Source organism: Anabrus simplex, chromosome 1 (assembly GCF_040414725.1).
Source record: "Anabrus simplex isolate iqAnaSimp1 chromosome 1, ASM4041472v1, whole genome shotgun sequence".
NCBI classification, from domain to species: Eukaryota; Metazoa; Arthropoda; class Insecta; order Orthoptera; family Tettigoniidae; genus Anabrus; species Anabrus simplex.
In genome coordinates this window covers 1,084,324,026-1,084,351,595 of record NC_090265.1, presented here as the reverse complement: position 1 = coordinate 1,084,351,595, position 27,570 = coordinate 1,084,324,026, and the positions used below count along the sequence as shown (strand labels likewise).

General features: G+C 38.5%; 1 protein-coding gene across 1 annotated transcript in view; it reads left to right on the top strand.

The window, feature by feature from the left end:
* Window positions 1–27,570, top strand: part of LOC136858023 (tubulin alpha-3 chain) — a 141,930-nt gene that overhangs the window by 89,994 nt on the left and 24,366 nt on the right. Inside the window, exons 3-5 of the mRNA XM_067137227.2 lie at window positions 8,045–8,149; window positions 11,482–11,678; window positions 25,210–25,391. Of these exons, the coding sequence (XP_066993328.1) occupies window positions 8,045–8,149; window positions 11,482–11,678; window positions 25,210–25,391 (484 nt within the window). The remainder of the gene's footprint in view (window positions 1–8,044; window positions 8,150–11,481; window positions 11,679–25,209; window positions 25,392–27,570) is intronic.

Sequence of the window (27,570 nt, the reverse complement as noted above, 5' to 3'; positions counted from 1 at the left end):
TGATTTCTCTATGTTCTCTTTATTATAAATGCACTTGACAGCTGGTCAGTCTCTGCTGTCTGTAATAAGCAGTATCGGACAAATATAGGTCTTCTAAATCAAGTCGTGACGTATCGTTGTATCAATCTTGATAATTCTTTTTCGCTGGTCGTTTAATTTCGCGCAGCAATTTAATTTCTGCAGCTGATGTCGTGCATGTTGCCGTGAATTATACTCTCCGTCAAAACAGGTTTCTTTACTTGTACTCGTCTACGTTTTGCTTGCTGAAGTTCAGATTAAAGAATGTCCTAGAAAAAATATCTTCTTTCTAATAATTGGTTTAAATAATCTCCATTTGTCATTCTTTTTTCACCGCCTTCTATGTACGGTTCTTTTGGTAACTACCTGATGAAAAGATCATCATTTTAGTTCGTATTGACGTTAGCTGTTTTCACATTGACATTTTAGTAACTTGAACTCCATTTTTGTTCCGACTAGTGCACATATAGAACTGTGAAATGGCACACATAGTACAAGTACAGTAAGTCCATTGTAATTATATCCACTACCAAAATGTTCATTTTACAGTATATCCACGTCTTTCAATGTCCATTATGTTTATGTGTAATATAATTTTAACTACGTCTTTTGAATGTCCATTAACGGTATCTATATAAATAAACTCGTTATGACCATGTGTCTGTACATTTATTATATTGGCGAAATATTCTTATAGTTATTAGTTTCAGGTGAAATAATGACCGTCTACAGATATTTTAGCTTTGGTGTCTGTTTGTTTGATTTCTTATAACTCAATAACTATTGGATATATTTCAACCAAACTCCATATTTAGAATCCAACTATCGAAGGGTAGGTTCTAGGGTCCATATAATTTCAAAATCTCTGAATGGACTTGGGTTTCACACGAAGACGTAAGCAGTGATTTTACTCTCCTACAAAATACCCATGATCAACCTTAATGGAAATCTACCAACCTTAATGGCTCATGTACACTTTTTTCGATAGGAGGCTTTATAAGGGAGATGTTATTAGTGGAATGTTTTACTGGCTAAGTTCTGGCGGACATATTCCAAAAGTGGGTGTGCGTAGTGATGATTTATTTATAAGTGGAAAAACCACTGGGCATATATCAACTAAACTTCATATTTAGAATCCACCTATCGAAAGGTAGACTTTAGGCTTAACCACTCACGTTACATCGAATGGACAGGTCACTGAAATGTATAATAGGTGGCTTGTGTCGTATTCGCCTGTTTTATCCAGAGCCTTTCAAACACATTGCAGTAGTATGAAGCCTATCAAGTAGATCTACAAATACGTAAATTAGGGAAATGCTCAAGCTTTCTTGGGTTGGAAAATGGTCATCATGAAGCTCTGAAATACCCAAACGCGCAAGTACATCTGAAGCTGTTTGGCGGATTCTCGCATTGCCAATTCATGATATGTATCCTGCGGTAATTCATTTTAATGTTCATCTGGAGAACTTTCAGTGCATAGCTTTCATACCGAAAACCCAATGTATGTTGTTTTGAACGCACGGAGCACCACTTCAATGGCATTTTTCATAATTAACTAACATGCTCATTTTCTTCTTCTTCTTCTTCTTCTTCTTAATCTGTTTACCCTCCAGGGTTGGCTTTTCCCTCGGACTCAGCGAGGGATCCAACCTCTACCGCCTCAAGCACAGTGTCCTGGAGCGACAGACATTCGGTATGGGATACAACTGGGGAGGATGACCAGTGCCTCGCCAGACGGCCTCACCTGCTATGCTGAACAGCGGCCTTGGTGGGGCCTGGGAACATTGGAAGGGATAGACAAGGAAGAGGAAAGGAAGCGGCCGTGGCCTTAAGTTAGGTACCAGCCCGGCATTTACCTGGAGGAGAAGTGGGAAACCAAGGAAAACCACCCCCCAGAATGGCTGAGGTGGTAATCGAACCCACCTCTACTCAGTTGACCTCCCGAGGCTGAGTGGACCGCTTTCCAGCCCTCGTACCACTTTTCAAATTTCGTGGCAGAGCCGGGAATCGAACTCGGGCCCCCGGGGGTGGCAGCTGATCACACTAACAACTATACCACAGAGGCGGACACCTGATCATTTTACCAGGGGAATTTTAGATGAATAATCCCCGTCATTCTACTCATTCAAGGGGCTGCCTGGCCGAGGCGGTAAATGCGTGCTTGGTTCGCCCGGAAGGACGTGGGTTCGAATTTCCGTCAGGAAGTCGTAAAATTTAAGAAATGAGATTTCCACTTCAGGAGTTGCATATGGCCTACACAAAAAATGAGTACCAGGTTAATTCCTGGGGGCAAAGGCGGCCGGGCGTAGAGCTAACCACTCTACCCCACCAAGTGCCGAGATTAATGTCGCTGTTGCATCACTCAGAATCGCCACAACACATCAAACATTCCATAGTTATAGTACCTATTGGTCTCGACGACACTAAAGCACCAGTGTGCTGTATTAGATCGAAAACGAACAATCCAGAGAAAGTTTTGCGGGACTGTGTATTGATAATATAGGGTAAGTGCCCAAGGGCATACAAAAATGTATAGGGGCAGTTGACAGGACGCTGCAAGATATTCGCCATTGCAACATATTTTGTTGGAGTAACGGTTCTCTAGTGACACTCTACAGACTTCGCCTGTTGTCGCCAACGTAACCAGAGCAGATAAAGTTAATGCCTCTCTGAAAAGATCAGCTTTATGGCCATTCATTTGTAAACGTTCGCTCACTCTAAATATGAGAGTTGATCTTGGAGGCAATATCGACAGCACACAATTTTCCGAGATAATACCACAAGGTACCACAATAATGCCACAAGGTTCTATACTCGGCCCCCTGTTATTTATTTTATATTTGAATGACATCTCTTCTAAGTTGAAAAACTGCAACTACCATCTCTATGCCGACGACCTTCAAATTTACTGCCACACAAAAGTGAATGACATAAATGCAGCTATTGAAAATATGAACCGAAACTTAGAGCAGATCAGCTGTTATGCAGCTGAGAATTCTCTCTCCATCAACCCAACGAAAACACAAGCTATCATACTAGGGCAGAGAAAACTGCTTGCCCATCTACACAGTCTACAAATTCTAGTCATTCAACTAAATGGCGTTGCTATCCCACTCTGTAAATCAGTAAAAAGCCTTGGAGTCACTATAAATGAAACTTTAAACTGGGATGAGCATGTCACTAACGTATGCAGGAAAGTTCACTCATCACTTCATCCCCTTAAGATTCACCAGACCGTATTACCTCTCAACTTAAAAATAAAACTGGTTCAAACATTGATACTTCCAATTTTTAACTATTGTGATGTTGTGTTGCTGGATGCTACCAGTGAACAAAATAGGAAATTGCAGAGAGCTTTAAACTCCTGCATTAGATTTATCTTTTCATTGAATTTTGCCTCGCATGTATCCCCTTTTTATGCACGACTTTCTTGGTTAAAAGTAGAGCAGCAGAGCAATCACCATGTATCAACCCTTATCTATCGACTCTTGACCGAAAATATACCTGAATATCTCTCCAGTAATTTCCGTTTTCTATCCTCCTTTCATGACCGTGACACGCGATCTGGGACAACAATTGCAATACCTCCACATCATACATCTGCCTTCAGTAATTCTTTCCTTGTGTTGGGCGCTAGAATATGGAATGCTTTACCCCCTGAAATTAGAAATTGTTCCTCATTAATTACCTTCAAAAGACAGTCTAAAGATTTCCTCTTGAATACGTAGGCTATATCATGTAGTTATGTGTGAATGTGTGAGTGAATGTCTGGATTAAATAGTTCCCAAACGTTTACATAAATTACTGTTATTTTTTATGAATTCCACCTAGAGTAGTTAATATTGAATTTATTTATTATTTTTCTAATTTTAGACTTAGGATGTAATCTTTTAGTATTAGACTATATTAAGTTATATTAATATTATATTATCTACACTGTGTTAAGTTAGAATATTAAGTTTGGATTCAGTATTAAGCCGCAAGTGTAAGAGAGGGCCAAGAGCCCTAACTTCGCCACAAATAAAGACTAGCAATGGAACAATGGGTGGAAGTACTGGAATAATAATTTTATCAGATGAAATTTATACATAACTTCCGAGTATCGATGACGTCATCATCAAAGAATGCTCCAGTATTTAAGAAATAAACCTGAACTCAACTGAATGGCTCTGTGAGCAAACAATAACAACTCCGATAACGAAGATCTATCAATGGGTTGAACCGAGTTGTCAATCAGGATGACGCGGTGCACTATCCTATTGAATACCTCAGTTATATGACAGCCCCTGTCACTGCCGGCGCATATTATAACTCTGAAAATAGGACCACCCATCGTGTTTCTCTAGAACCTGTCCTCGACGAAACTCTGTAATGATACCAGGCTACCAAAAAAACCGGCATTGCACAGGCATGTGGTCGAGGCGTTTATACTCATTGTCTGCGGCGAAGGAGAATCCGTGGTCATACCAAGAATTCCGCTTATTCCTACTCCACTTCGAGCGTTTGCAGTTCCCCGTCAATCCGTGCTTCGCAATGTCTATCAACAAGTCATAGGTTTAGACTCTGAAAGTTGCAAGACATGACCTCAGGTCGAGCTGCTTCTCACACGGGCAACTTTACGTCACATACTCCCGTGTTTGTAGCAGTAAATCACTCATTCTCTGTGCTCACGGTAACAAAACGACAAAAGTGGTGTACAAAGAAGTATTAAATTAAATGATTCATTTCAAGGATCTCAAATATAGAACTGGGCTCACACGTGAGCGTCTAAAATTCAGTATGTTAGCAACGAAAAAGATACGTATTCGCATGTGTATCAATTTCATGTTTAATAATTTGGTAACAACATTTATTTATCCGAAATATTAAACCCTAGAGCAGGGGCACTCAGAGTGCATGCACTGCGCACGGTGCAAAAGACGACTTCGCTTGGTTGACCAGAGTGCAGACCCCCACTCCTCGATTTGGAGCAATAGAGCTGTCTCTCTCTTTCCCCACGCCTGTCTCGCTCGCTCCCCCTCTCTCCCTCTTCTTCACTTGCTCCGTAGCGCTCCAAATCCGAGCCGAGTTGAGCCGAACTTAGCCGAGTAGCCCAGAGACGAAGCGTTGGTCCGAGCCGAGCCGAATGGGACCGATGCACTGTGCACAGGAACTCTACGCCTCAATTTGCACACGTGAGATTTTGGGCGTTTGAGAGGCCCCGCCCTAGTGTCAAACTTAACATCGCTCTCTTGTTACAAGTGTAACAAGGAACGTACGTGAAGTGCCTGGCGGGTATTTACCTAATCTTTTGTAAATAGGCATATATGATCCACTAGATGGCAGTGCCGCAAGTTTTACCTGCGGGTACTTATTCGTTCGTGACAGATAAGCATTAGAGGTACTCCATGAGTACATCAATATACTGTTGTGGCAGATTATTACAACGCTATTCTACCTGACTTCGGGGCCGATGACCTCGATGTTAGGCTCCTTTAAACAACAAGCATCATCATCTATCTGACTTCAAAGTAACTGTTTACGTTTATGAATGTGATGAATGTGTTCTGTGATCTGTAATTGGTGAATTCTTGAGATTGTGCATTTGTGTTTGTGTCTTGAACAATGAGAATTGATGCAAATAAGGTGTTACGAGGTTTAACACCAGACCCAATTACCGTCTCCATCATGATAAATACACGAGGTGGAAAGATAAATTACAAACACTACCGGTAGTTTTAGTTGATCAAGAAATTTGTAGATGCCACTATCATTGAAATCCTGGAGAATAAAGAGCTGGTGCAAATTACTTACGAGAAAACCACTGATGTCGAGCCTGTTTATGAGCCCTTGAATTATGATACAGCTAAATACTGTGTTCCTTTCGATTATGTCAAGAAAGTAATTGAAGCTAAAAACAAAGGATGATAATTGAAAACATTGATCCATTACTTCAGTTGGGTCAATGACAGTAGCTCTCTATCTCATTATCAGGGATATTATGAACAACTAGGAGCAAAACGTAGTAAACTTAACGTCATTGGTCTAATTTTCAAGAGGCAATAGCTAATCTAATGGCTCTGCATGATAAGTGGTGGGTATGCACGAAAGCCAGAACGTTTGAATTCACTGATTTCAAAGCTGGATCGACATAGGTTTCGAATTTCAAGGCAGTTTACAAGATTGTTACTCGCAAAGTTGCGTACATTGTAACTTACAAATATGGTCAATCGCAAGAAGAGATTGAAAATTCTGCCATTGCATTTGATATTGAAATTACCGACAATATCATTCCTAATTATTTATCAGCAAAATTCTGAATACCAACCAATCTGGATTTAATTTTTAAATTGACAGAGACCACGCACTTCTTAGTATGAGTAAAAGTGAGTGAAATTAAGGTCCAGAATATTACATCGTATACAATTCAGTGCATTGTATCCATGGGCGGCAAACTTATCTCTCAACTTCTCATTGTCTTATCTGAATTAAAAAGCACATTTATGGTCCCATTGTGCAACAGAACATGATCCGACCTCCTAACATACATATAGCTTAGTCAAAATTAGGCAACGTCAACCAGAGTATTATTGAACAATGGACGGATAACTGCCTCTTCCTCAATATTGGAACAAAAATTGTGTGGCTCTAGATGCATTTTCATTCCATCAACAAAATCTATTTTGTAATTCCGCATAGACACATACAAGTAACAACCATTCCATCGGGTGCAACTTCCCTTGTTTAACCTTTGGATGTACACTTTTTTGTCAATGGAAGAACTTCGCAAAACTTGTTTTGTGAGCGAATTTTATTCGACATTTATATTAACCTGCATAGCCGTAACGCTATCATCCTTCATGCGCTTATCGATAATCAGCTCAGTGCCTCCATATTCAATAGCATGTCTGGAAAAAAGCTGTATTTCCAGTTGAATCTGATGCTTCTGACAAGTTATCCCTGTACTGCATGAATTAGTTTTCGTTTTCGTTTGGTGAAGAAAATTTCAAGCTTCCATGTTTAACTTACGTTCAGTGTTTTAGATTTACCGGCAATTCTTAACTGGGGCTAATAGCTTAACACTCGTATGTGATGTGGATTGCCATAACGGAGTATATATACGATTTTTCAAATTTCACGCTAAGCTTTTAACTGGTACGCTGAAGTTTCGAGTTGCTCAACTCTCTACTGCACAAATGTGACATTCATTCAGTCTACTTATAGGCGTTTATATTTGTAATTAACAGGTTTCTTCATCATGACCCACGAACATTTTTAAAGTATATTTAAGGACAGCTAAAATTAGTAGAATAACCACTTTTTTATATTTGAGTTCCATTTCATATATACCAATATCTATCTAGGCTCATAAACATGTATAGTAACCGCTAAGGGCAGCTACAATTGATACAATAAGCACTGATTACAGCTGAACTTTCCATCGTATTTGATTTTATACCTCTTTTAGCCAGTTGCATAGCGAATGTTTCTTGTGAAAATGGTGTAACAGTGTTATAATCAACTGGAAGGTTTAAGCACCCTTTCTTGACCTTATGTGGACCAATGAATTTAAGGCATGAATATTTTCTGAAGCTCTATCCATATCGAATATGAACAAGCAGTGGTGTGTTGGAAAGCAATGTGAAGTGAAAATACTGAGTTATTTGATGTAATCTAATGGAAATATAATAAGCACGGTACTTGTGCTGAAAAGCAATTGCAACTAAAAATCAATTTACGAAGTTTGAAAATTTGTGAGTGTTTTAGGAAAATTTGCTACTTTAAAATTGTTCAAAGGTGTTAATTTGATAATCTTGGTTTATAAAATAAAATTTCTGCTTTGAAATAGAAAAATGAACAAGCAGATACATAAGGTATTTCTAAAAATGTTAAAATATATAAAGATTATGCATTTTCGATAAAATAGCTTGGCAATAGGTGGAGTTATAAGCTCGGCTGGCACGCGAAGAGTTGATGTTTGATGATTCTCTCACCACCTAAATTAATGCTACGCAAAGAGACTTCAAGTCAGTATGTTCTGTTCCAGATGAGGTGCGCACAGGAACATACCGGAACCTATTCCATCCCGAGCAGCTCATCACAGGCAAGGAAGATGCAGCAAACAACTATGCTCGAGGACACTATACTATCGGTAAGATGTAGACAATGTGCCGTACCTTGCACGTCTGTCTTCCATGGAGAATGCCACAAACCCACAGCTGATGTCCATCCAGTCTTGAATTCTCCAATAATTCACCCTTCCTAAGTACTTACAATTCTCCTGTACTTGAAAATTGTTATTTGATTTGTTATTTGTATTGTTGTTATCTTGTTGTTATTCGTCCTTTTTGGTGATGTCTTTCCTTGTCTCACTATCTTGATTTCTTCCCCACTGATTCTTTTTCTCGTTGACAAATCTTCCCACTTACCGAGTCAAGTTTCTCTTGAATTTCTCTCTCTCCCTCTCATCCTTATCCCAAATCACAATAACATTATAAAATAGCATTGTACTTATTATGGCGTGTCCATATACCCTTCTGTGGCCCTCATATTATAACTCACCACAAATATATATAATGAAGGTGAAAGAACACATCCTTGTTTTGGGTCTACTATCAATTCCAAATCAAGTTTTGTTTTATCCGCTGGCAGCGTGACACAAATGCAGCATTTAAAATGCATTAACTCTTCCATTTAAATTGTTTCCGTTCTGATTTCTTCTTGATTTCCTCCTTACTAAATGTTATTCGTTGTACAGTGTTCCCACTAACTGTATCAAGTATCTATCTTTCTCTTTCTCCCTCATCCTCATTACAAAACACAATTATAGCCTCACATTTATTACTTTACGTCCATATACCCGTTTGTGGCTCTCGTATTATCAATCACAATTGTAGATTATAGTGAAGATAAAAGGAAACGTCTTTGAGTCAGATTTCAATGTCAAAACTAGTTAGTCTGTTTCTTTAACTTGCACTTTGACACAGGTGGTATACTTAAAATGTATTAATGCTTCCGTTTTAATTGTTTCTTTTCCAATTTCTTTCTGTCCCAGACTTCCCCAGATTTTAGCTCTGATACGTTGTTATATACATTTTCAAAATCAGTTAAGGCGATCCACATAATCTACAATTGCTCTGATTTCTTCTCCGTATTTTGTATCCTAATAATAATTCCCTTAAAAGTCATTTGCTATATTTCCATAGAGTATGTAATATAGAATAACATTGTTAATCCTCGGATTACTACATACCAGTACTTACTTAATCCACTGCCATGTTATAGGGATAGCGCTTTGCCTTCTAACCTACCTAAGGATTTTAATTTTGTTCAGAGAGGTAGAATACACGTCATTAAGCTTCGAAAAATTATTATGCATACTTGGGGTGGTTTTCTCTTAACAGAAAATATTCTGTATTTTTTTCAACCATGATGGCATTTCTTGATGGATACAGTACTTTTGCTTCCATCTCTTGGCACAGGCCAGAGTAAAGTGTAGCTTCCACTGAAGTCCCAGTCAACATCCATGGCTGTGACAATATGGAAGCTGCTGGGGTATGAGTAGTGCTGAGTAATGACATTCAGAGCACAACTAGTGCGTCTGGGTGTTACGAAAGGTGCTGTTCATAGGGTCAGTCGTGCTGCAACAGTACTTTCTGACCCAGTGAGGAAAGCAATGGCAAACTACCTCACTCCTCATCTTGCCTAGTACGCCTCATTTTGGTGCTGTCATTGATTTTTGGGGTTTCCTTATAACCGCATAACCTTTAGTGGTGCTATTTGAGGATCCAACCAGCCTCTGGGCTGATGACCTAACAACATGATAGCATATTTTAACATATTCTCAAAATGCAGCAAACATTCAATGATTCACCATAGGTAAGTTATTGGATATTGTGGCAGGTTATCAAGATCTTTAAAACTAAAATTACAACATAGGGAGGAAGCATCTTTCACTATCCAATAAATGTATTGAACTACTACGCACATGTAATTACAAGTCCACTCGCGTTTGAGTCTTCCACTCAAAACTTTTGTTACGCACGCGCACCCACACGCACACACGCACGCACACACACAAAAGCACTTCCACTCGGGCGATCACACTGCATACCCACTCGTCTGTCCCTGACCTTGTTTCACTGCAACCTGATTAGACACGTAAAGATGACTGAAATTTTACTTAACAGAAATGTCATTTCCAAACTGTATGAACACCATTTCCATCCAGGCACTATTAGTTCTCTCAGTCACTGTTCAGATGTGTTGAAGTAGGTCCGCATTATATAGGAAAGTATATAATACTGTGTTGTTACCAATTACAGTAATTGTCCGCCTCCGTAGCGTAACGGTTAGTGTTATTAGCTGCCGTCCTCGGGGGGCCGGGTTCGATTCCCGGTACTGCTAGAAATTTAAGAATGGCAGGAGGGCTGGTATGTGGTCGAAAGGGTACACGCAGCTCACCTCCATTGGGGGTGTGCCTGAAAAGAGCTGCACCACCTCGGGATGAGGACACTAGTTTTGTCCGACTCGTTGGCTGAATGGTCAGCATATTGGCCTTCGGTTCAGAGAGTACCTGGTTCGATTCCTGCCCGGGGCGGAGATTTTAACCTTCATTGGTTAATTCCAATGACTCGGGGACTGGGTGTTAGTGCTGTCCCCAACATCCCTGCAACTCACACACCACACATAACACTATCCTCCACCACAATAACACGCAGTTACCTAAATATGGCAGATGCCGCCCACCCTCATCGGAGGGTCTACCTTACAAGGGCTGCACTCGGCTAGAAATAGCCACACGAAATTAAATGCAATTAATTTACAAATCGTAAGGTGAAGAGAACTGTTACTGAAGTATGTAATGCCTATGTTCAGAAAATTTAAGAATTTGTAACAGATGGAAGTGTTTCACTTTGAAAATATTGTAGCTCAAATTTAAGATCAGCTTTTTCTTAGATGATTTCTTCAAGAAACTGAGCCATTGCTATTTACTATATGATTGTTTCTTATTTTGTTAATGTACGAACTGTGCTCTTAAATGTTTAAAATATACCACAGAGCTAACTGACATCATACGTATTTTTATTTCCAGTTCATTATTAAATTTTCAGTACATATTTTGATAATCATTAGGGAATGTTTTCATGTATATTTTTGAATTTCCAAGTGCTTGACTGTCCAGAGGTCGCCCGATTAATATGGCTAAGGAAGTTGTGACCCTGTCCACGAAACACTCCAACATCTGCAGCGAGAACAGCATTCAACCTGGGAGGCTAAAACAATAAATAAACTGTATTTAGCCCTGGTTTAGTTTAGATTTTGCTACTACATAACACGTATCCAAAACGGACGGAAGAGAATCTCACTTTTAATAGCTCATTCTAGTTTATTTTTGTGTGCGTATTATATAATCACACAGTAGTAAAACTATTATAGACATTTTCAGTTGTATCAGGAAGATAATATGTATATTATTTCCAGGTAAGGAATGTATCGACCTCACACTAGACAGGATCCGTAAGATGGCTGACCAATGTGCTGGACTTCAGGGATTCCTCATCTTCCATTCATTCGGTGGTGGTACAGGATCAGGGTTTGCGTCTCTCCTCATGGAACGACTATCAGTGGACTACCCAAAGAAGAGCAAACTCACCTTTTCCATCTACCCAGCCCCCAAGGTAGGAGCTGACCACAACATCACCGTAGTGGGCACATTCCCCGAGTTGCACGCAGAGTGAACAGTTGGAGCTTCAGCTATCCCCTACCTTCCAGCGAGGAAAGCTGTAGTAGGACAAGCAGCAAAACAAAGTCCTGCATGTTCTTGAATCCATAATCCAAGCATAGACGGAAAAATATTAAACTACCAGGTATATCATAATGTGTGCACACTGCAAACTTAATTGTAATTCCTGAAAGCTAATAATGAATATAATGATATTCAACTATCGACATTTCTCATTATCATCGAAATATCGTTACTGTTGCTATACGATATATCACCGTGGCATTCATGAAGTCGAAAATTAAAAATGGAAGCTGACAATCACAAAAACGTAACTGCAGTAATTTTTACAAGTGATGGATACAAATACATTACGGGAAATTCTTTGAGAGTTTAATGTGTTCATTAGGAGCGCAGACAGATCAAGGAGATGATGGCAAGACTGCATTTAATATCTGTTTCCAGATAAAGCACATATAGATAGACTCGTATCAGGCAGCAAGGCCTACTGCATTAATGTATTGTGGCTTATTGGGGTAATACTCGAAAATACCAAGTGTGCGTGTATACATAGTGTATTTTACACATTGTGAATGAAAATTGTAGAGCATCATCAGTAACAAAGAGAAAAGATGGTGGTGGTGGTTATTGTTTTAATAGGAAGTACAACAAAGCAACCATCCTCAGAGGGAATCAGAGGGGAAAATGGAAGGGGTCCGACATTTCGAAATGTGAAAGTATCGGCCAAAGAAAGGCAAGGGCCACGGAGGACATGAAAATGAAAGTCTCCCTAGGTTTCGAATGCTCTAATACCGTTGGGGTCGGGAAATAACAAATGTTGACCAAGGTAGGTCGGATAGGATAGATGTAAGTGAGGAGCCTAGCATAAGTGGAAGCAATGCTAGGACTCAGCTGAGGGCCCATGGTCGCCAAACTACACTCCCAGTATCTCCTGAGGTGAAAGACGTTATGAACAAGCAAGAGAGCATACAGATTTTTATTTTATTCTTTTAACATTTTCTATTCTCATCTTCTTCTTCCACCACATTACCCATACCCCTTGTGATCACAGATACAATCTGCGTCGTATATGAGGATTTGACCCCCTTGGACAGCCAAAGGCCCTTCCTGACGGCAACCTCACGTGTGGAGGGATGCATTCACTACTGCATATTTCTGTGCTGGTTGTTAGTGTGGAGTGCTTTGTGTATATGAAGAGTAGTGTATTGAGACAAACACTAACACCCAGCCACAGAAATTAACAAAACGCAGTTAAAAATCCCCAACCCGACCATGAATCAAACCTGAGATTCGCTGAACCGAAGATCTCGACGCTGACTATTTAGCAAATAATAAGCTCACAATTTGTTTTACAGGGAACATCAGCTCGAAATGCCAGAGAAATATTCTTCTTCACTAAGCAGGAAAAAGAACCAATACGATAAATAGAATCGATTTTATAAATAATTATGAAATTAAATTTCAAAATGAGAAGTGATAAGCCTACATGATTACAATTGAGAAGCTATCTGACAGTGAGTTTGCGGCCCCAGTCTAGAAAGCCAAGAATAACGGCCGAGAGGACTCGTCGTGCTGACCACACGACACCTCGTAATCTGCAGGTCTTCGGGCTGAGCATCGGTCGCTTTGTAGGCCATGGCGCTTCGAGGCTGTTGCGCCATGGGATCTGGTTTTTGATAAGATTTGGTAATACAATACATTTCAAAAAGAGAAGATTTGTCCGCAGAGAAATTAAAGGGAGATTTTACAGAGAACTTCATTACAGAGTACGCTTCAAAATATTAGATGGGTAATACTAGAGTCTTACAAAATTATGCATAGAATAGGAGAAGAAAAGACGGCTTCATACAGTATTAAGAAATGTATTGATTTTACGCCCCAAGGCTAGAAAACATGCCAAGAAAGATGAACGAAATTACTCTAAGAACATCATAAAATATTTTTCATGATACTTCTTTATGAGCACTGGAATGAAAAAAATATGCTTTATAGAATAGTACCGTTATCATGTTAAAAGTGTGGCTAAGCAATATAATGTAAGTTATTGGGAACAACAGGGCAGGAGGAATAAAATTAATAAGGGGTGAATTCTTCATGAAATATTAAAAATATAATTCTTTGGAATTTTTCTCCATTCTGTAAATCCAAAATGTAAAAAAATAAAAGAACTGTTCAAGAAGTACAAATCTTAAATAACTATTTGGCGGGAGGTGTGACTAACATGCCTGTACAACATCATAAGGAAATTATATTTTTTTTCTTTATAGTTTAATAGCTTATTTTTAATTGTGTACAAAGCAATTATGAAGCAATGGCTGTTAAACTTGTCTTAAAGACATGTACGGAACCATAAATATTAACAAATAATGAAGAAAGATTCTACAGAAATAGTTTTTCTTTGTTATTCTTGCCATCACTTCATAGGACACATCAATATTGAAGAACTTATATATCAATCGATTGTTCAATACTTAGTTTCTACTTGCCAGTGTGCCACATTATGCCAATACTGATAAAGAATCCTTTTTCTCACAGACTGAATTGCTCCGAGATTCGAACCTGACATATCCTGTCAGGGAAATAGAATACCCTCGGCTCAAATCTAAATAAACATATAGGATTTTATCCGTTAATACCATTTTTAAATGTTAAATCTACATATAAATTCTGTAGTAAAGTAATATAGAGTACACATATCCTGTAGTGTTGCACAAAAATTAATATTGCATATAAACTACATACAACAAATATTTATATCAGAGCAATCAGTTTCCGCCATGAAGAGCAAATCTGAAACATTATTCAACTTACACTAACAGCCATTTGAATTAACTGAATGAAAATAAGATGGCAAAAGAATATCTATTTTTTCCTTAAACGTCAGAAAATCCTTTGATAACGTTTCACAATTAACCTAGAATTTTCTTAAATCCTTGGTATCCAGTAAAAGCAAAATCTACTCGTATAATGATAAACCTGGATATTCCATTATTTTTACAGTCTCAGTATATCTACTTGGCAATACCAGCTATTTGTGCTGTCTGAGCGATGGGTGGTCAGGATTTCATTACTTGCCCCACTTCTGAGGCAATTTCCACAGTTACAATAAAATGTCCAGGATATTTCCCCATTTATGCGGGTAGAACCGGAACCTACCAAGGTTGTTCATTATTCTGTTTTGTGGTACACAGATATTATTCAACAAACTGTCTATTTCCTTCCTTAAAAGTATAATTGTTATGATAGTGACGTTCTACCTCATCTCCTGGCTGGCTTTGTCCATGACATAGTGTTAGAGTAGGAACCAGTTTTCACGTGTTATAACTGTAAACATGTTACAAACAATGAAATAATTAACCACAAAATGTTTGTCATTTGAATTTGTAGTAACTTAGGTGTACTTCATGTTTAGGAAACTGATGCAAATTTCACACATAGCTGATATACAGCATTAAACATCCTGCTAAACTTCGTAGTCAAATTCTTAAAGAGTATTTACACTTTTACCCTCTGCGGTCTATCTGCACCTGAATACTGGTAGTGTGGCAGCACATTTTCCTGTGTAGAGTAGTTCTAGTGACGCTAAAACATATAGATTTAAAAATCAACTTTAATACAATGGGCTGGGACCTGGTAAATAATTTTAAATTTTGCTTCAAAAATTTATATTAATTTAATATTATGTACCTATAATTTATTGCTCACAACTATATGAAATTGAGTACAGTACACATATTTTCATATAAATTACCATAAAAGGTATCCTATAGCACAAACAAAGGGTTGAGTGTATGAAGTGCATTGCAATCACAGTGATGATATGATTATGCAAAAATGTACACAGGAACAACAATGGCAATGTTTATTTAATATATGGTCATATTTTAATTTATTATCTTTCAACTATTCAACTTATGACATATTCTAAAATAATTTTTAAAAACACCCAATTGATAGGAATAAAACATAAAATTTGTTAAAAAGTATTCCATAATGAAATTGTTTATGAATATAAGTGTCATGACGTCCTAATTAATTTTAAATATGGAACAGTTACGGGCTGAGGCTATAATTTTTCGATGCACAGGAGCGGCAAAACAGTTGTAAACCTCTTACTACACACTGTAACATTTTCGCCATTAAATTTTAATGGTGTGCATGCGTGAAATTCTATACAATCACAATGATAGACACTGAATTTTTCTGAAAAATCCTATTTTCATTATGAAAAGGATTATGTTACTACAAAAAAACATGTATTATTTACTTCTATTGGTAATTTGCTTGACGATAGAGTAAAAGTTTTAAATCAAACTAAACTGTTATCCATAAACACAGTCGCTCATTTATATTAGAATAAGTTTAAATGTAATAAAATGATAATGATTTTTCCTACTGCATAATATATGGTAAATATTTTGGTCCATGGTAACTGTGTAACCACAACTATTTGCCAGTCCCGCATTTAAGCTATATGAAGTTCTGCCAGGATCACATATGGAAGTTGAACTAAAAATTAATTCAACCTTTTCTGAGACATTAAATACAGGTTGGCCCAAAAGTGTCTTTCCTACGGAGAAACTACACTGAAAAGGCGTATGCAGTACATTTTAGGTCATCTAACGGTAATTACATTTCGCGACAGTGAAAACGACTGTTGTTTCTAGGCTGCCATTTTCCTTGTATACGAAAAGGCGCGTAAGTTTATTAAAGAAGAGAGAATAATTGTGGTTGAAATTTGATGAACGCACGGCCGCCGTTCATAGAGAACACCGCGTGAAATTCCGTTGCTGTTACAACAACAATTACGTAAGTGGAATATGAAATTTGAAATCACTGGAACCGTTCTTGATGCTCCTTAGTCCAGATGGCCACGTTTTGCACTGACAGAAGAGAACACGAAAATTGTCGCAATAGCTATTGTGAACAGTTCAAGGAAATCAACGCGAAAAGTGTCAACTGAGCTGTAAATTCGAAGAACAAGTGCACAACATATTTAGAGAACTTTTTCACTTCAAACCAGTCCATCCACAATTAATTGCTGCATGCTCTGCGTGAGGATAATTGGGACAGACGACTGGAAATTTGTGAATTGTTTTTGATTCGCTGTTACGCTGATGCGAATTTCCATAAATCAGTACTATGGACGGACGAAGCATATTTCAAATTGAATGGCCGCATGAATAGACATAACTGTGTGTACCGATAGTGGGTGGACAAAACCCCACATGAAATCATCTAGAATGTAGTCATGGGCATTCTTAGACGGGGTTCAGAGATTTCTTGAGATTTCTCGAGACTAGTGCAACCACTATTTCTCGCGAAAAAATTCGAGAGATCTCGAGACCGCTGTCCTCGCTTTGTGCGGCAAGCAACGTGTCGTAGGCCTACAGGTAGACGGAGCTGAATGTTGTTTGTGCCGAGTATGCAAAGAGCAAACCACGGGTGTTCCCCATTCCGTAAATACGTGTCAACAAGCGACTAGGGCATCCATTTCTTTCATTTCTACCGAGGTCTATTTTGACGCATTATAACATGGTAATTATAAAGGATGGCGTTGTATGCAGTGGTAAGTACACAAATAAGTAGGCTAAGTACAGAAACTGACGGCTATTGTATGAGTACATCGTTATCACTCGTAATTTACCAGACCTCACATTCAGTATCCACTTAACCTGTGCTTGTGTTTACCAACATTATGGTGACGAAGGAAATATTTCCTTACAATTTTATAGAGTAGTCACGTAATAACTGGGTACTTCGTTATATGACGTTGCGATGTGTAATTGTGTCTAACTGTACGCGACAACTATAAGACGATATCTGAAACGCAGCATAAGTCGTGGACGTGAGATGTATTTTGATGATGTAGCACATTGCATAGCCCACTGTGTTGTTTGTTCAGAAGAAGTGAAATACGTCAGCAGAAATACTTCTGGGATGATCCGGTACTTAAAAAATAATACCACTGAAGAGGAATTGCGTCAGAAAACACCTCCGGCCCGATTTGCGAAGCGAAGCAAAAACAAGTTATTTCACTCCCTCTCCTCAGACGAGGAGGGGCGGGCCATCAGCTCAACTAAGGAGCTCTTCGGCCGTGTAAAGGGAAGAATTTACAGAAAAGAGAAAATGGAGGGGGTGTGTGTTGTACACACCAGAGGGGGAAAGAGTGAATGAATATGACTTAAGGGCACCGTCACAACAAGCCGGAACCCAGGGCGAAGCCCGCAAAGCACCCCGCGCAGGCAAACCCCTACGAACTGCAGGGGAAGAGAGGACAAGTGACTTTATTGAAAACTGATGTATCTCGGGCGCGCATTACAGAGAGTGACATTTATTTACAGATATGTACATAATCGTATTACATATACGGTGGGGGTAGAAATTGGGTGTAAGGTGGAGTGTAGTATTGTGAGAGAAGGTAGGAAAGGGAGGCGGTAATGTTGGTAAGGGAAGTGGCAAGAAGACAGAGGAGATCCATGGTCGGGAGTGGCAGTAGGAAGAAGTTAGGTTGTGGAGCTGGTAAGGGGACCGCTTGCGGTGGGGGCGTGGGTGGCGGGGCGGACGGCAGACTATGAGAAGAGGTAAGAAGAGGGGAACGAGCGGGGCGGGGTGGGGAGCGAGAAGGCTCCACTCTATATGTTCGCCCGCGAAATCGGACGCCGGTGGTGATGAGATGGTCGACGTCGGCTGCAGAGGAGACTTGGAAACGAACCATGAAGGTCGGGCCGCTGGAGTTCAAGATGCGGAGCGTTCGACGGGCAGGAACGCCGGCGGAGGTCAGTTCAACCAGGATGTCTTGCTCCGTGAAGGCAGGGTCCAGACCACGGATGACACAGCTCGGTGACGAAGGCCGGTTGTGAGCTGGTACGGAGGAGTCTTCAGTGTTGGGGGAGAGTGGCGGAGCTGCAACGGTGGCATCTGTGAAGTGAGCAGGGGGCGGCTGCGAATGAGCAGGTAGGGAGATAACTGGTGCAGACATGATAGAAGAGGGGTGACTGGACGTAACAGTGTAGATGGAACTAGACGGAGCAGAATGTACAGAAGTGGTGATGGTGGTGGTGGTAGTAGTAGTAAACGTGGGGGTGGAGTGAGTAACGATGGGAGGGATGGTAGGAGAGATGGGGAAGTCAGGAAGGGAAATCATTTGCTGTAGTAGATGCTCCGGAGTAGGGACTGCAGCGTAGTCAGCATCATAGAGTCGTATACCATTTTCAATGATGCCGAGCGGTGGGCCTGGAAAGCGGAAGAAGGCGACGACGTCTGGAGAAGGTTGTCCTGAGAGGCCATCCTGGAGACGAAGAACCGCTTCAACAAAGGTTCCGTTGCGGCGAATTTCATCACGGATGGAGGTTGGAGAATAAGACGTGTCCACGCCCTTGATTAGGCACGAGTACATAGTGGAGAGGGGAGGCGACAGCCATCTAGGCGTCTGCCCGTCTGATTTTCCTTGGGCCGACTGGGTAACAGCAGAGATGAGCGCCACCCAGCCGAAAAAAGCGTGGACATGCCATGTTCGAAGAGAGAGTGCCGGTTTGCATCACAAGAAGCTACCCTGTCGACAACAATTGCGAGCTATCTACAGTTATTTACAAATTACGCAGGATTATTCAGCTAAGATGTCCACCTCAAATAACTCGTGATCCATGTAAGATACTGACATTCTGTTCTCACTTTCGTTAATGGTATAAACGGGCGCTCATAGATGAACATGCAGTACTTTTCCATGCTTTTGACAAAATTTATCGGTACACACGTTTCCACATGAGAACGTTATTTCACGCAATAACTGCTGATATTCTATCAAGCTTACGATCGTAGTTACTGGGACGTCGCACAGGTCGCAGCACAAGAGAATCGGCGACGACGGTCTCGATAGTCTCGAGTGAGAGCATTGCCATCACTATTAGAAAGACCTCAGTGTGCCTGGGTTCCATGTTTCGGGTGGGATCAATAGGATTGCTTTCATTGGGCCACACTTTTTCGCAGGAACTGTAACGGGACAGTCCTGCCTGGAAATGTTTCGGTCAAGTGTGATGCCAGAGCTTGCAAACAACCCGATATATCGCAATGTCCCGCCCATTACCTGGCGCACTACCCGATATCCGTTCGCATTTTTTAAAATGAACACGTCCCTAAATGGGTCGGACGCCGCGGGACGTTCGACGTGCCACCTCACTCCCGCGATCTCACACTAAGTGATTTCACCTTATCCTGCATGATTAAGAATGCCGTCTACACACAAAATTCGAAGAAATTGAAAGAGGTTTTATGAACTAAATCGAAACAAGTGTTTGTTATCAAAGATTTATCAATCTGTGCTTGATCGTTGCTTAGAATGTTTTGAATCTGGTGGAAACATATCGAGCATATACGTTAGAATGTGGTTGTATTGGTTGTGAGAAATACGTATCTATCTAGCTAAAAGGTACCGCCAGGTTAGTTTTCTTCTCGGGAAATCTGACTTTTGGGTCATCCTCTATATAGGGCATACTGTTCTCAAGACTCCTAAAGACAAAAGTGAGTAATCAAAATTGCATGTAATAAAAATGTACATTTATTTGAGTTAAAACTGACCATCACTGGTGTAAATGATTCATTCTATGACTTTTACTGCCAAGCTATATAAGCTGATAGACCATGCAAGAGACTTTGCCGTATAGATCTGTATAGAATTTTAGAACTATTGAGGTGTATGGATATTTTATTCATGGCACCGTATAAATCCTTTTTTGGATATCACAGAAACTTACTTTAGACAATGAAGAGAACAAGTTACCGTGTACAATATAAGGGACTAAACAATAATAATTTTTATCTAGTAATGATGTAAAAATTGGGACCAATAGTTATGGGATATTGATGAGGAAAGGTATTTGCTAGATCATTTAATATAACACAACACAAACTATCAATCAATCAATCAATCAATCAATCAATCAATCAATCAATCAATCAATCAATCAATCAATTACTACTGATCTGCATTTAGGGCAGTCGCCCAGGTGGCAGATTCCCTATCTGTTGTATTCCTAGCCTTTTCTTAAACGATCGCAAGAAAATTGTAAAATTATTGAACATTTCCCTTGGTAAGTTATTCCAATCCCTAACTCCCCTTCCTATAAACTAATATTTGCCCCAATTTGTCCTCTTAAATTCCAACTTTATCTTCATATTGTGATCTTTCCTACTTTTAAAGACACCGCTAAAACTTATTCGTCTACTGGTGTCCTCCCACACCATCTCTCCACTGACAGCTCGGAACATACCACTTAATCGAGAAGCTCGTCTCCTTTCTCCCAAGTCTTCCCAGCCAAAACTTCGCAACATTTTTGTAACGCTACTCTTTTGTCGGAAATCACCCAGAACAAATCGAGCTGCTTTTCTTTGGATTTTTCCAGTTCCTGAATCAAGTAATCCTGGTGAGGGTCCCATACACTGGAACCATACTCTAGTTGGGGTCTTACCAGGGACTTATATGCCCTCTCCTTTACATCCTTACTACAACCCATAAATACCCTCAATAACCATGTGCAGAGATTTTTACCCTTTATTAACAATCATATTTATGTGGTTACCCCAATGAAGGTCGTTTCTTATATTAAGACCTAGGTACTTACAATGATCCCCAAAAGGAACTTTCGCCCCATCAACACAGTAATTAAAACTGAGAGGACTTTTTCCTATTTTTGAAACTCACAACCTGACTTTTAACCCCGTTTATCATCATACCATTGCCCACCTTCCATCTCACAACACTATCGAGGTCACCCTGCAGCCGCTCACAATCTTGTAACCTATTAATACTACCCTAATATAATTGACACTGTTTCCACGGAACTCATTTTCATTTAATGAAACTTTATAGTCATCTCATATGCCAATTTTGTATCGATTTCCACAAGAATTTCAAGTGTCATTATTCCAATAATTTTTTAGGACTATCCTTTCTTGGTAATTATAGACATAAAATTAGGACTAAGAGTTTGCGATGGTAAAAGGAGGCCTAATGACTCCCAGTTTTTGTTAGTTTAGTGATTCTAGTGAGAAATTCTCAATCTAAAATGAAGACAAACAGAAAATATTATACGAAATATATCACTGAAATAACTACCTTGAAATACCATGGATTTTGGTGAATTATCCACTTGGTACTTTTTATTATAGTTTCTAAAATCGTTACGACAAGAATCTATGTTAAACAAATCACATTAAATCATTAAAAATAAGCTGCAGTATCAACTCATGACATATTACGCTCTTACATACATAAAGCAAAGCGTTATCTTGAAATACAATCATTACGTGGTGGAATACTAGTCATTACCTCTCTCTCAATCCATATTTTCTCAACTTACATTCTACCATAATAAAATTCAGTAGGGACACATATGATCATCCTTACTTTGGCCAAATATGAAAATATGGTAATTAGAATCAATGTTTATTTGGAAACAAAACAGTCTTTTTATGAGGATCGTGCCCACTACTGTTAAAATTGTTATCAAATGTAAGCAAGCTCCTGCCTTTGGGACTCAGGGCAGAGGGTTTGAACCCTCTTAGGTAGTCCAGTATTAAGGCTCTAATATCTCAGACACGGTATATAATTGGCTGAATAATACTTTCTTTTTATAACTGAATATACCGTTACAGAATGTAAATGATGAATGTGAAATTCCTCTTGCAAGTGATAGAAGGCACAAACACGTTACCAACATATGAATGATACCTTTAAATTTCTACTACGTAAAATATGAATAATATGTCAAAAACTGGATCCATCAATGAAGAATAACAATTTTAGTAATATTATTTATGCTCTACAAGAAAGTCGTTACCATTCCTTGATAACTCTTGTCATCACTACATAGTGCACATCAATATTAAAGAATTCAAATATCAGTCCATTATTCAATATTTTTCCCTTGTCAATGTGTCACATAATACCAATACTGACAATTTATAAGTTTTATGAAAAGAATATACTATTTGACATTTTACTTTAATAATTTATATCAGTTTATTATCCTATCATTTATTGTTCAACACTATATACGAACATTTTAATGCAGTCCATCTTCTTCCATGTAAATTACCAGAAAGTAACCTTTATCACCAACAAATTTGAAATGTTTGTCTATGTTAAATACATTTTAATCACAGAGATGATATAAATACGCAATATTAAAAATTGATTACTTTTGATTTTCATAGACAATCCAAGAATCATCAGGTTGAAATTTAATTTCAAGTCCTTGGGCATCTCAGACACTAAGAGTTTCCTCTTTATTATGCTAGAATCAATGAGTCAAAGTGTTTATTAAATTTGACTACGACTTTTAAGAGAAGAAAGGGCATGCTAATAATCATCATCAAGTAAAATACAAAGTTTGCAAGTAAATTCAATTTACTATCAAATTATGGAATGACAATTTTAAATACCGTATATTTCTGAAAATTTTTCAGCCAAACATCTAATGAGTAGAAAAATAAAACAGCATCAGTTAAATTTACAGATGTTCATGTGCATTGTAATTTCACTTGTCGCCAATATCAAGGATTTTATGTCTATCATTTACATTCTACATGCAACAAAATCCCTAGTTAAGTTTATTTTAAATAACCAAGTCCCAGAATTCAATAAAACAATTTGTATGTATGCATGATTTTAAACTTTAAAATATAACTGAAGAAAGTTAATTAAATGAATGCTATATCGTAGAGTAGTCTGCTGAATTTTCTTACTTTTGAATACAGAACTTGTAAATATTTTGAAATACAACGATACTTCTCCTTTGATTCTTATGGCTGTGGGGATGAATGGCTTAATGAGTGACTTAAATTTCTAGAAGGAAAACATTTTCATAACATTAGAAACAGATAAATATAATATTTATCTAAAAGACTAAATGTGAGGTTAAGTTGTGATTAGTAAAACCTGATGAGTTACTATGACAACAGTTGCCTGCCCTCTAAGTTGTTCTCTATTGACAAAAATTCAAATTATAAAGGATTATATTTGTAATCCAGAGTCTGCTGAAATATTAGGCTTAGATAGCAACTATGCATCGTCATGCTTAATTTGAAATGCCTCCACCTACTTGTGCAGAGCTTTTCCCTTTCATTCTCTGAATCAAACCTCTCAGCATGGTATCAAATTTAGTCCTCTTCTGACGTTGGTAATATTCAGATTCAATGAGTACATGTCTTTCCTGTTTGTTGATGATACATAGCACTTTAACATTGAAATCCTTGAACATAATCTTTGAAGTTCAATTATATTTCAACTTTTAAAGAAATCAAGAAATAAAGAATTATGAACCAAATCACAAAAGAAAAGTAATTAACTACAAGAAACCGGCATCTTGCCTTCTCTGTATCAAAATTAAATGCATATTCAATACGTAGGTCTTATACAGTGATTATGCAATAACTCATCATAAGACACGTATAAAGAATTGGAGATTTGGAGGAAGAATAATTTTGTGTAGTTTTTGTTTGTTGCAAAAATAGTACGATGGTATGCATTACCTCTAGAAGCAGTACATAATAGAACCGAGTATGATACGGTACTGTATTCAGTGGTTGGTACATCCTGTAGACACATTTGCAACCCTTCATCAATGTTTTAACTTCAAACTGTTCAACTAAAATTTCTTCCAAAATTTTCTACTTGATATTCAAGTTAAAGATAATTGAGAAGATTTGTGAATAGCAAAATTAAATGCCCTTCAGTGCATTTGCTTAATATTCTGTCTTATGGCAAAATCAAAAGCAAAGTCACTTCCGTACAGGCCATGAAGGCCCTTGGAGGAGTGGAAGGTAAAGGCTTCCACCATTATTAACCTCGGCACGTTATGGGGTAGAGTGGTCAGCTCTACGCCCGGCCGCCTTTGCCCCCAGGAATTAACCTGGTACTCATTTTGGTGTAGGCTGAGTGAACCTGAGGGCCATATGCACCTCCGGAAGTGAAAATCTCGTTTCTTAAATTTACGACTTCCTGACGGGGAATCGAACCCACGTCCTTCCGGGCGAACCGAGCACGCCTTTACCGCCTCGGCCAGTCAGCCCCTCTCTGTCATATGGACTCGGGAGAAATTTCGTTTTTGACCTTCCATTAAAACCGTTCATCTATTAATCTTCAGTGATAATCTGATTATCTAACTCCAGCAAAATTCTAGAAAGGGAAAAGTTCTGGGTTTTTCCATGGGCTCTCATTGGCTGTATAGAGAATAATTTTACTTTAGTATCAGAGTGAAAATTTTACTTGCCGGCTAATTATTCAGAACACGTTATTCAAAAACGTTATTACCACATGGAAGAAGAAATTGATTAAAACTATAACACATATTATGATTAAGACTTTCATCCCCACTGAATCTTAATGCTATGCTCATATGAATTATGCAAAATATTCTTAAGATTCTAGCCTAACAAGAAACAATTATGCTACCTGTAAACTGCAGGTTTCTACTGCAGTCGTTGAGCCATATAACGCTATCTTGTACACCCATCCCACACTGGAACATTGTGAAGTAGCATTCATTGTCGACAATCAAGCCATATATGAAATATGCAGGCGGAACCTGGGAATAGAGCGGCCAACGTACACCAACCTCAATCGGCTCATCGGACAGATTGTATCCAGGTAAAGTAGTAACCACAAATATCTGACTTTGTTCTACTATTCTTTCAGATTTGACTAACAAAGGTTTACAGTTATTGACAACAACAGTAAAAGTATAGGCTAAAAGCTAGTGAATGTTGACAACCCCTGGTGAAACTTTACAGTAGTGACAGTAGTGAGAATTAGTGAAAGTTGAATGTTTATAATACTGTCAACATCAATCAACTTAAGAAAAGTTAAAAGTATGTGTCATTTTTAGAATTTTAAACAAAGTTATATAGGATGTAATAATAACGTAAAATGAGGTAAATGGGTAAATTGTATCAAAATATCACTCATATTCTAAGGAATAAAATATGTAAACTTTGAATGATATATAGAGATTCGTTGGAAATGCCTTAAGAATATATCCAGGGAATTTATGTATAGTTACCGATTGGGTTGGCAACGCGGTTTGGTTGACGTAGCTGTTACGTTCCATTCAAATTCCGCAATTGGCAGCCCTGAAGAGAGTTTTCCCTTCAAAGGGGAGAGAGAATACTTCAGTCACACACAGAGTGTATCCGTGATTATGTTATAAAATTTCAGGGATGATGGAGGACGGCATATGATAAGGAACCGTAGTCCGGAAAGGTTCGAGTCAAGAGTTATTGATAATCCAAGTTGTTTAACGTCCGTCCGTTCTTAACAGACGCCGGCGTGTTGGAATTTCGTCCCGCAGTAGATCTTTAACGTGCCGGGGACATGTGAAAAGCCTTGTGTATGAGACACCTGTCGAGACGGAAGAAGATCTCTTGGCAAGAATTCTCGCTGCCTGCGACGCTGTTCAAACGGCACCGGGGATATTCGAACGGGTACGACAGAACTTTGTGCGACGATGCCATGTCTGCATTGACGTAGGGGGAAGCCATTTCGAACATTTGTTTAACTGGAGAACATGTGAAAATTGTGCAGGGAAACGGATTTAAAGGAGTAGAATTTTGTTTGACGTGTGATTCGATCGTTTCCGGAATATGGTTCCTTATCTCAAATTGATCCATTTACAGTCCTTACTTAAGTATAGTTCGTCCATTATTGGAATATGCAAACAGTGTTTCGCATCCTCACCAAGAATACCTAATAAAAGAAATAGATAGTGTGCAGAGGAAAGCAGCAAGATTTGTAATGGTTAGTCCACATCAAAGTTAATAAACAATGTTAACGAAACAAAGTTAATAAACAAGGTTAACGAAAACATTTCTCAAGATGTTAATAAACTTTTGTTAACAGACCTCTTTAACATTGTGTCCACACCAAATAAACTTTTGTTAACAAACCTCTTTAACATTGTGTCCACACCAAATAAACTTTTGTTAACAAACCTCTTTAATATTGTGTTCACACCAAATAAACTTTTGTTAACAGACCTCTTTAACATTGTGTCCACACCAAATAAACTTTTGTTAACAAACCTCTTTAACATTGTGTCCACACCAAATAAACTTTTGTTAACAAACCTCTTTAACATTGTGTCCACACCAAATAAACTTTTGTTAACAAACCTCTTTAACATTGTGTCCACACCAAAATATCTCTTTGTGAGGTTACAATGGACAGGGCCAGGAAGAAGAAAATACTCGAACTTACAGCTGCAGCTTTCATTATTTTAATGAGTGCAATTAGAGAAAAGCGCAGACGCAAAGTGTGGCAAAGAAAAATATTGGAAAAGCGTTTAGAATTAAGTTTGGAGAGGACACTTAGACCTATATCAGAACTTTTAATTCATGATGCAGCAGGCTTTCAATTTGGCCTGAAATTTTAAGAAATGATACAAATTATTGGAATGTCATCTCCATTAATGTTAGGCTAACTATTTTAACTTGAAGATTCCTGGCGACTGGTGACTCCTACCAAGAATCATGTAAGAGAAATACTCCTACACTTCGCTTATGTATGTGTATGGTGTATGCGAGTTGCTTGCGATTCGACAGTCGATTTCGAAAAATAAAAAAAATACTGTATTGTATTCCGTGCTACGAATTTGCGTCTTCTAATTGCGTCTTTGCGCACGTGCGAACCGAAATGTTAACGAAAACACGAAATATTAATGAAAAGTTTCATTCACAAAAGTTAAAGAATTTTTTTTTATCAACATGCTCGAAAAGTTAATGAACACGCGATTTTGTTTATTAACAGACAGAAATGTTCATGAACATTGTTC